The sequence below is a fragment of the Oryza sativa genome, chromosome 1 (assembly GCF_034140825.1).
Source record: "Oryza sativa Japonica Group chromosome 1, ASM3414082v1".
Classification (NCBI taxonomy): Eukaryota; Viridiplantae; Streptophyta; class Magnoliopsida; order Poales; family Poaceae; genus Oryza; species Oryza sativa.
Window position 1 is genome coordinate 15464002 of NC_089035.1, and position 11769 is coordinate 15475770.

The 11769-nt window shown below is 37.5% G+C and overlaps 1 protein-coding gene across 1 annotated transcript; it reads left to right on the forward strand.

Moving 5' to 3' along the window:
- Positions 1 to 10037: 10037 nt before the first annotated feature.
- LOC4325437 (glutathione S-transferase 1) lies at positions 10038 to 11345 on the forward strand. Its single transcript, XM_015786817.3, has 3 exons — positions 10038 to 10268; positions 10413 to 10461; positions 10768 to 11345. Exons 1-3 carry the CDS (start codon positions 10122 to 10124, stop codon positions 11214 to 11216), a joined length of 645 nt encoding a protein of 214 aa, XP_015642303.1. The 5' UTR covers positions 10038 to 10121; the 3' UTR covers positions 11217 to 11345.
- The last annotated feature ends 424 nt before the right edge of the window (positions 11346 to 11769 follow it).

Consider the following 11769-nt stretch of genomic DNA (forward strand, 5'->3'; position numbering starts at 1 on the left):
TTCTTGCCTCCCATGACTAAACAGTTACTACAAAAACGACTGTGTGATCGATGAACTGAACCACAAACTGGAGCCGGATTTCCTCTGCTAGTTTGTTTCAACTTTGATGAGCTACTGTGTCGTTGTGTTTCTTGTGCTGTTCTGTTGGAAGAGTTTGCAGCTGGAGGCTTTTATATAGCATTGGAGGCTTGGAGCAGAGGTATGCATATGCTGGGACCTGGGTCCTATAAGCTTTCTTGGCAGCCAAGCTGCAAATGAGGAGAGAGAGTCAGAGAGTCCACGGTTGTGCCGTGTTCTGCATTTTGTGCCGTGTTGTGCATTGATGTCACTCTCGCTTGACCTGAAACATGGTCATGGTCATTGTATTCCTCATCAGTTTAAATTTAACCCAAAGCAGGAAACGTGTACTTTGAATTTTGTGTATTACCCCCTGTACATCTTGACATAAGTCGACGTTTTTTTTTTCCTTGTCTTTATTGATACAATCATATATACAAGCTGTTTTTATTTTAATCTTCTGGCAACATGCTAATCATGGCATGCTTAGGAATGTTCCTGGATAGCTGCTTTTGAAGAAGAAGCTATTTATCAGACAGTGATAGGGAAGTTAGTTACATGGTCGTTTCATCACCGTGGCACCTTCTTCAGAGAAACTCACCGATTCCTATAGAGCTCACATGCTTTGACCTTTTCTTTTTCATATTGTAAACCTTACATCGATTTCTTAGCATGCTTGATTTGTGACGAAGCTACACTACTAGTGTGGTTTTTTTTTTGTTTGTTTGCATTGGTCGGACAAGACAGAAACGTAAGAGGAGACTGCTTAGAGCACTAACAATAGTAGACACTATATGTGTATCATGTCTATACTATTAATTTAATGACATAGATACTACTGTACAAACTATTTGCCCAATACAACATTTCTTACGTGTGGGACCAAATAATACAAACTATTTGCCCAATACAACATTTCTACGAGTGGGACCAAATAATAAGATCTTCCCAGTACATCATTTCTACCCAGACAAGAAATACGAGTCTCTAATTATGGACCAAGACTATTCACTACGCCGGACCAGGTCATCTCTGACGGGCCCAAACCCTCACCTTTAACGGGTTTGGTCTTGGTCAGTGATTAGTGGTCACTGATGACAAAATCACCTGTGACGGATGAAACACCCGTCACAGATAACCCATCTCTGACCGGTATATAAGTCATCTCTGATGGGTTAAAACTTGTCACCCGTCACAGATGAGTCATTTGATAATATGAGTCACAGATAAGTCATTTGATAATAAGATGAGTAGTTGATTAAAAAGTCAACGACGTCATACATTAAAATATGGAGGGAGTATAACAATATTAATAGCTTGTCTTAATTATGACATATTGTATCTTATTAATTTCTATATGTAACGCATGAAATCCCAATTGTATCTTGATTGTTGCCTAATCAAATCCCCATTGATTCTATTTATAGTAGGTAATCTGAATAATAAATTCAAAATTTGCAGAGAAAAAATGAATGGTAATTGAAATTCAAAATTGGTGCAAAATCATCATAGGTGGCTAGGCTAAGTAATCTACCAACGAAAATGATTTCTCATAGATAATTGGTTGCCCGCTAGCAAAAAGATCCATTTTCACCGGCCTATGTTATCTAGTCACAAGCGGCGCGGCTGGCCTCCTATGAGAAAATGTTCTTGTTGCCCGCGTTATGCCAATTTATAATAGTGAGCACCATCCACTTCCCCTTCCCTTTCCTGTGAAGGGATGACCATGCTCACTAGATCTAGCAGCCACGGCCTCCCTGGTGGAGAATTTGATCGCTCGGAGCCGAGAATGAACGCAAGGGGCTAGCATATATATAGGAGGCTCCTCGTTAATGAAGATGTCGACCACACTGGTGGATTTGAGGACGTGCCAACCTCCGCAGCCACAAGCCCGCTCCTCGATCTACCCCTTCCTCCCTCCCCCCCCCCCCAACCACCACTCTCTCTATATGAAACGTATAGTTCTTTTTTTAGAAGCTTAGGGCGGCCATAGTAATCGGTGGATCCAGGCCATGGCAGCTGACGGACCCGAGGGTGAGGAGGCAACAGTTTCTACCGATGGATCTGTTGGCTCGATGTGATCTTTGTTGAATTCAAGTTAATATACGATTTGTTGATTTATGGTGAATTATTTTGTTGTGAGTTGATGCATAGTTGTGGATAATTTGTTGGCTTGTTATGAAGATTTGTTGATACATAGTAGTGGAGGATTATTTGAGTTGATGTATATATAGTTGTAGGTTGCGTTGTACGATGATGTTGCTTATCTGTTGAATTGAGTTTAAATTTAATGATTCTAGTTGGTGTGTAATAGCTGTTGCAAGAGAAAATTTGCTGAGGCTTGAGCCCATGGCTGTACTCAGTTTAGAATGCATTTTCTCAGGCAGGGTCAGCGGCAGCGCAATAGTTCCTGGGTAAACAAAATCGTTTGCCATAAGTCAATATTTCGGATTTAAGAGCCCAATTCACATCTTCACCTGGCTCTTTCTATTTTATTCGAAGTAGAAACTTCAGGACCTATTTGACCGGCCCTTAATCGAACACTTCTTTTTACAAATTAACAACGACCTTATGAATCCTAAATATATACACATATGTGTGCTACAGTAATTGAACAGATAATAATTCTATTATGTACAAAGTACAAACATGATAACATGCACCATTAACAGTTAACCAAAGTTTATCTTGTGAGAACTGGAGAAATGTTTAGCCGCCCCAACCATCCCGCCGGCCGCATCATACCCGGCGTGGCCGCCCGAGCCGGAGCCCGCGGCCGCCGCCTTTGAGGCGCCCAAGCACGCGAACCAAGACGCCGACGACCAGAAACCAGAGCCGGATTTCTTCTTGCCTCCCATGGCTAATAATCAAATTAACACGAGGGGAATTAACAAAGCTAGCTCAACTAGTACGTAAGTGACAGTGTGTATGTCTTATTAATGCTCGCTTAAATAGCTTAGCTACTTGATGAGCACCGATCGAACTGACTACGGAATGTTTTTCTTTTGCTGAAGGAGTTGCAGTTACTGGAGGCTTTATATAGGATGCATGCGAGCAGCTGAGGTAATTAAGCTGGAAGCTGCACACTTGCTTCGTGCTTAATTACTTGCTTGGCGACCAAGCTGCAAGTGAGAGAATCAGAGAGAGACCTGCAGTGTTCTGACTTCTGACTCTGAGGATCGAGAGATGATCTTGAATTATAATGTCGCTATCACTTGACCTGAAACTTGGTCATGGTCAGTTAATACTCGGTATATATTTAGTTTCACTTAAATCAGGAAACGTGTACAATTCAAATTATGCACTCTTGTGCACACCTTGGCATCGATGGACACGTTCGAGGCAAGAGCTTGCTGACCAAGACATGCAGACATGCATGCACTAGGAATGGACCAGGATAGCTATCTGCTGCTTGTTCAAGAAGAGGAGCTGTAGTGCTGTACTAATATAATTAACGACGATATCAAAGAGTGATAGTACTGTGATAGGAACGTTAGTTGTTTCCTTGATTTTAAAAGCATATATAAATAGGCAGGCATCAGCATCACCGTGGCAGCTTCTTCAGAGAAACTCACCCGATTGATAAAATGTTTCACATGCTTAACTGCGGTTTTCTTGGTATGATGACACTACGTATATTATATATATATGTGATAGCTAGCTAGGTAGATAGTCAAAGAGAATACAGTTTATTTGCATCATATCCACTCCAGTCTGGCTAGCCAAACGCCACTAGAAAGCACAGATAATTTGAAGTCGTTATATGGTCGCTCATTAAACGGAGGTAGTATAAGAAATGGAAACGAACCCATGCATGGAAGAAGTCAAAATAAAGCGTGGTTTACTATTGACTTAGTATTAGCAAGGAGAGCCAGTTAACCACGACAGCTTTTCCATGATGGGCAGCTCTCCGAAACTTTCCTACACCTGAGAGAATTAAGTAACTTTAGCCCAATCATTTTATTTGCTTCGTACACTGACAACACATATTGTAAAGTTTTTCAGAAACAAGCAGTAAAATAGGATACTTACGTACCTCTGACCCAAAATAGTTGTCATTTTGAGTTTTTCTTTGTAAGATTTGACCATTCCTCTTATTCAAAAACTTATGGAATTATTATTTATATTTTGTGACTTGCTTTATTATCAAAAGTACTTTAATATGACTTATCCTATTTTTATATTTGCACTAATTTTTTAAATAAAATGAATGGTCAAACGTTGCAAGTAAAAAGTCAAAGCGACCACTAATTTGGGACATAGATAGTAGAAATTACCAAACGATCGTGCTTCCTAAACTGATCAGTTGATTGGTGTTCATGCCCAGAATAATTACGAGTACTAAGAATATGACATTCGATTAAATTTGAGAATATACATGACTTGGACGGGTGATAGGACGATGATGGGATAGTGTTTTCCCCGATGCAAGTAGCCATGTCCGGTCACCAAGGACGGAACATGTTGATGTATATTCAAGCACCCTACGTACTTCCACTTGCTAGGCATGGGATGGCTTATCTTAGTACCGAGTGAAGTTGTGGTTATCTATGCCCATTCGTCATTCGTGTGGGATGTTTCCCTTGGAGGTACCCATGCGTGCATAGGTTGGTAGGGGGTATCTCCCACGATGGTAATCCTAACTTAGTCACACGCACATGCCCACGGCTAAGTTATCGAGGGCCTATGCGTGGTTTAGGTGGTTGGGGCTGAGCTTGAGAAAGGATATGTTATGAGCTTGAATCACTTGAAGGTCACACCTATGTGCGTGTGAAGCATTTGATCGAGTAAGACTATTCGAATAGCCGTGTTCATGGTTACAGGATGATCACTTGATGTATTAGTCAGTTTATGTTAGCATCAAACCTGGGATAAATGGTGGGTATTAGTCACGGTTAATCTTGGTGGATAAGTGGCTAATGGTTGCTTGAGCAAGGGTGGTCCATGGACGATGTTTAGAGCCTGTTGTGCTCATTTGTTGTTCACATTCAGATTTATATACTTGTTGTACATAAATTTCAGATTGTGTTATTTTGCAAATTCTTATAGTTTTAACTTATTACTTGCTCAACAAAACTTGCTTTGTGCAAAATCTGAACCCTTATGGTCCTTTGATATACAAGCTTATATATTCCTTTGTAATATTATATATTGTGTAAGTCTTGCGGAGTACTATTTGTACCCATGTTGCTATTTTTAGGTAAGGATACCGGTGACTTTGATGTGTCCTACTACTATCCAGCCAAGGGTGGCGAGGGTAGTGAGTAGCTGAGTTGGTTGCCTTGTGGGCTATTGGCTGACCATGGGTTGAGACTTCTGCCACTATATTTGTGATGTATGAAGGGCTTATGAACCCTATTGTGTAATATTTACCTTGTTGTGTGTTTAATTTTATTAAATACTTGTTATGCTATCAATTGCTTGCAGACGAAAGTGCCAGGCTAGTCGCTTTTTCCTGGGAACTAGCTAAGCATGAGTAAGTGTTTTGAGTAATTGAGATGATCGTGGAATATAGCGTTTGAATAAGTCCTTTGAGATATATAACACATTTGGTCGCCACCTTCGAATGGTTTGATGGGGCATATCTTTGGTCGAAATCAACTAACAAGCTATTCCATCGAATATCTCTCTTACTCACTACTCGATATCGTGGTTAATATATTGAAAGGTGTCAACTACGATCATGGATACACTGAGGATGAGTGACTATTTATGCGAGTATGGATCCCACTAATCCAAATGCGTGTGGTGGTCACGTTGGACACTAGACTGAGAGAAGTTGATTTGCTCTCTCTCTCTCTCTCTCTGAAAAGAAACATTGACATATATGTTTCTTTTTTTTAGTTTCTGGCCTAACATTGGAAGGAGTCTTTCTTGGAAGCAAATAAGTTTATGATAAAAAAATATTTATCATCTTTTTTCCTTAAATCCTTCCATATGTAAACTTGATTTAGCATCTATATCTCTCATACATCATTACTCACTTTTCATCAAATTGTGGAGCAAAACTATCTTTGGAAGCATTTATCCTATATCACTTTCTTTTCTCCATAAATGTTGCAAAATGGTTGATTCCGTCGCTCTCACACACAAATAGTTGTTTTTCAATAGTTCTTGTAGTCTAACTTTGGGAGTTACTCCATTGGCAGTTGGCACACTGTTTCTGCAAATTTTGGGCATGGGAAATCTTTTTAAAGGTTTGCTTTTAATGGAGAAACTGATCATCCCCCCTCCCCCCTCTCTTTCTGCCTTTTATGTCGCCCTATATATAAGGGTACCAATTAATTCCAACTTTTTTATTTTATGTAGTTGCAATTTTGTTTTAGTACTGAAGTGCAATTAGGTTTATAAATTTTTATCTATAAGAAATTTTATTGGCCCTATATTTCACACTTTTCCCCATAAATTATGAAAAGGGTCATTTGGCCTATATCGGTTTCATATATGTTCACTTATCATACAAGTTGGCAATAAGAGAAATTTCATGATCTTTACTTAATGATACCATATTTTTTAACATAAAATTTGGTATCTCTGTTCTTGAAGTGTTGATAGACACCATTTTTACACCAAAAATGTTACCTACGCATGGATCATATATAAAATCACTCTTGGAAGAATGTTTTCTTTGAAGCATTGTTTTTTTTAAAAAAAAAGATATGTGATTTGTCCTACATCACAATAAGGGAGATTTGATAGAAGGAAATAAAATAGACGCCCCTAATTAAATGAGTTATGGTTGGGACTGAGAGGTGTTTGGAGGGAAAAATAGCGCTACTCTATTTTTTTAGACAAATTTAAATAGTATTAGGGACTGAGGGAGTAGTTTACTTGCTCCCTCTGAAAAAAACACATATGTTTCTCATTTTTTAAGTTTCTGGATCAACTTTGGAAGGAGGCTTTCTTTGGGTGCAAATAAGTTTATTGATAAAAAAATATTTATCCTATACTGCTTACTTTTTTCTATAAATCCTTCCATACATAAAGTAGATTTAGCATCTATCTGTTTCATACGTTACTCACTTCAGTTCCATCAAATTGTGGAGCTAAATTATCTTTGGAAGCATTTATCCTATATCACTTTCTTTTCTCCATATATCTTGCAAAATGGTTGGATTTATTTTTCTCTCTCACACACAGACAGTTACTTTTCCAATAATTATAATAGTCTAACTTTGGAAGTTAGTATCTTTAGCAGCACTTTACTTCATTGGCACACTTACTGTTTCCATAAATTTTGGGCATGGGAGATCTTTTCAAAGGTTTACTTTTAATGGAGAAACTGATCACTTACCCACTTTTTCTCCCTTCCATGTCGTTTTATGTAGTAGCCCATTTTACAGATTTGAAATTTATATAGTCACAATTTAGTTTTAGTACTGATGTGCAATAAGGTTTATAACTTTTTGTCTATAAGAAATTTTGCTCGTCTATATTTCACTCTTTTCTTCATAAATCATGAAAAAGGTCATTTGGCATATATCTCTTTCATACATGTTCACTTTTCATACAAGTTTGCAATACGAGAAATTTTACGATCTTTACTTAGAGGTGGCATATTTTCTAACGTAAAGTTTGGTACCTTTGTACTTGAGGTTCTGACAGACACCATTTTTACACTAAAAATGGTACTTACTCATGGATCATTATATAAAGAGTGAAGTATATTAGCGGTCTCTAAACTTCTGCCGGTGTATCATCTAGGTCCCCGAACTTCTAAAATACATTTTTAGGTCCCTGAACTTGCCATGTGCGTTATATAGGTCCAAACGGATTCTAACCCACTCGATGCGCTGACGTGGCAATGCCACAGTGACACCTACGTGTTAGTGGAATCCACATGTCAAGCATATATACAAAATAAAATTAAAAACCATATTTTCTCCTATTAGGTAGACAGAAAAAATATAAAAATTCTAAGGTAGAGAGGAGAAAATATGTTTTTCTACTTATATTTTTTTCTATGTGGCTGACACGTGTGTCCAACTAACACGTATGAACTATCATGGCATGCCACATCAGCGCATGGAAGGGGTTGGAGCTCGTTTGGACTCATATGACACTCCAAAACAAGTTCGAGAATCCGAAAATGCATTTTGAGAGTTTCGGGATCTAGATGACACACCCACATAAGTTTAAGGACCGCTCGTGCACTTCACTCTTATATAAAATCACTCTTGGAAGAATTTTTTTTAAGCATTGTTTTTTTACAGAAGATATATGATTTCTCCTACATCACAATAAGGGAGATGGAGGGTAAGAAAACAAAATAGATGCCCCTTAAATGAGTTATGGTTGAGAGTGAAAGTTGGTTGGAGGGAAAAATAGTACTGCTCTCTTTTTTGGACAAATTTGAATAGTAGAAGTGCACTTATCAGGGACGGAGGGAGTAGTTGACTTCGCTCTCTCTCAATCCCTCTAAAAAAACCACACACAAGTTCTCTCTTTTTTTAAGTAAACTAGAAAAATGCCCGTGCGTTGCAACGGGTGAAGGCTATTTTAATCATATTATTGTTATATGGTTTAGGTAAGGTGAAATTCACTATGTCAACTCGCTTGGATGTATTATTTTTTAAAATCATGAGCTGCGATTAGGAGTCTGATAGTCTCAAATTAACATGCGTGTTTTTTTAAAGAGATTTCTTATACGACTCTTTCTGTATTTCCAAAAACGAATGAACTTAAGAATCAACTCAAATACAGACATGTATTTCAAAAAGCGAATGAACTTAAAAACCAACTTATACACGGATGACGTACCAAAGTACTAGCAAAAACATATTTGATTTTTTATAATAGCAGAGAGTAGAGATATAATCTAGTTAAGGTAAAATTCATTGTGAGAATTCGCTTGGATATATAGTTTTCTAGAAAATCATGAGTTGCAATTAGGAGTCCGATCATCTCAAGTTAGCATGCGAGTTTTTTTTAAAAAAGAGATTTCTTATATGACTCCTTCTGTATTTCCAAAAAGGAACGAACTTAAAACCTGACTCAAATACAGATATGTATTTTCAAAAGCAAACGAACTTAAAAACTGACTCATACGCAGATGACGTACCAAAGTACTGGCAAAAACATCTTCAATTTTTATAATAGTAAAGATTTCACAAAACTACATATACTTTGACCAAATTATCACAAAACTACACATTTAGAGTGATATATCACAAAACTACAAATTTAACACTAAATTTCACATAGAACTACAGATTTAAGGTAGAGTATCGTAAAACTATAGATTTAGCAATAAAATTATCACAAAACTACAGGTTCAGTGATAATTTAATCATAAAACTTACACGTGTATAACTCAAACATAACACTAGTGCTAAGGATTTAAACTCTAAAATATGTAGTTTTGTGATAACTTTGTTATTAAATCTGTAGTTTTGCGATACTCCACCTTAACTCTATAGTTTTGTGATAAATTTAGTGCTAAATATGTAGTTTTGTGATACATCACTATAAATTGTGATAATTTGATCAAAGTATATATAGTTTTGTGAAATTTACTATATTTTTTTTTCAGTTTCTGGACTAACTTTGGAAGGAGGCTTTCTTTGGGAGCAAATAAGTTTATTGATAGAAATAAATTTACCCTATACTTCTTACTTTTTTCCTTAAATCCTTCCATACATAAAGTAGATTTAGCATCTATCTCTTTCATGCGTTACACACTTTTCATCAAATTGTGGAGCGAAATTATCTTTGGAAGTATTTGTCCTATATCTCTTTTCTCTCCATAAATCTTGCAAAACGGTTGGATTTATTTTTATCTCTCTCGCACACAGATAGACTTTTCAATAATTCTAGTAGTCTAACTTTGGAAGTTAAGCATCTTTAGCAGCACTTAACTTCATTAGCACACTTACTGTTTCCATAAATTTTGGGCATGTGAGATCTTTTCAAAAGTTTACTTTTAATGAAGAAACTGATCACTTCCCCACTTTTCCTGTCTTTCATGTCGTCCTATATAAAGGCACAACTTAAGCTGTCATCTATCACCAATTCATAGCTTCCAACATTTTCATTTCATTCGTAATCAGGTTTTCCACAGGGAGATGGCAATGAAGGTGTATGGGCTGCCAATGTCGACCAATGTAGCCCGCGTACTGGTGTGTTTGGAGGAAGCTGGGGAACAATATGAAGTTGTTCCGATTGATTTCTCAATTGCTGAGCACAAGAGCCCAGAGCATACTTCACGTAATGTAAGTTATTCTTACAACTTGTTCTCTCCATTTTTTTTCCATCAATTTTCATGGACAAAATAACTTCCATTTGTCTGAACTTTTGGATCAATCGACTATGTTGATTTTTCATGATTCCATTCTCTCTTTTTCCCCCTCATACAGCCATTTGGTCAAGTCCCAGCTCTTCAGGATGGTGATTTAATTCTTTTTGGTGAGATTTTTTTTTCTTCCCACCATGCAAAGTCTTTTTTTTCGGAGATGTTTTTTTTTCGCGAGGGAATGTTTTATTTCTTGCATTTACCAAAATAGTTATGAAAAAAATTAATAAGATAGATCAATTTATGATATCGCATATGTATCTATCATCTTATCAAAATATTTTTTAAAAAAATATTCATAACTATTAGATAACAATGCAAAGAAAGAAGACATTCCCTCGAGGGGAAAAAATGCTTTCACTACTTTTTTTTCGTTCTTGATTATTTTTAATCCATACAATTTTACACTGTTTCAACAGAGTCACGTGCAATTTCGAAGTACGTGCTTCGTAAGAACAACTCTGAACTCCTGAAGGAGCACAACCTTTCTGACGCTGCCAAGGTTGATGTGTGGCTGGAAGCTGAGTCACACCATTTCGATGAGCCCATGTCCGTGGTCATCTACCAATGCCTCATCCTCCCTGTGTATTTCGGTGGACAAACCGATGCGAAGGTTGTGGAAGAGAATCTGGAGAAGCTCAAGAAGACATTTCAGGTGTATGAAGAGCGTCTGTGCAAGTTCAGGTACTTAGCTGGAGACTTCCTGAGCCTTGCGGATCTGAGCCATTTCCCAACTGCGTACTACCTGCTGGCCACCCCTCATGCTGCTATGCTCGATGAGTTCCCTCTTGTGAAGGCTTGGATCGATGGCATGTTGGCCAGGCCGTCTGTCAAGAAGGTCATAGAGATGATGAAGGCAACTGCCTAGAAAAAAAATAAATCGTGTTGCTTGTTGTGATGATCCTTGTGATCTCTCTAAAATGATGTTGTCTGAGAGGAAGTGATTGAATAAAAACATGGAGCAGGAATTATGTTTGGGCGGTTTGCTTCATAAGTACATGAATGTGTTGCTTTGTGAATCGAAACTCCATGGATTTAAGCTAAATAATTAGTTTAACAACTCAATTCCCCAATTCTAACATTCCCAGTGAATATGATGGCTGTTCGAAGGAGCATCTATTAATTGCACTTGTTTGGATGTTAAAAAAAAACTATTTTAGCAATCATACTATCTTGCCGTACTAAAGATTTATCTCCGCAATGATTTGTTTTCAATGGCGCTAGACCTAGTATTACCGTTGTTTTACAAGTGGTGGCATATGAGAGCAATCTTTGGTGTGCAGTCGGTGTCAAAGCGCTCCATGAACTTCTATTTAGGTCAGTTGGCTCAGCTGCTGACTTGCTGTGTTTTCTTGCACGGGTACTATATAAACAGGATAGCTTCGATTCTCGATGTACCTATATGGCACAATAAACCATGT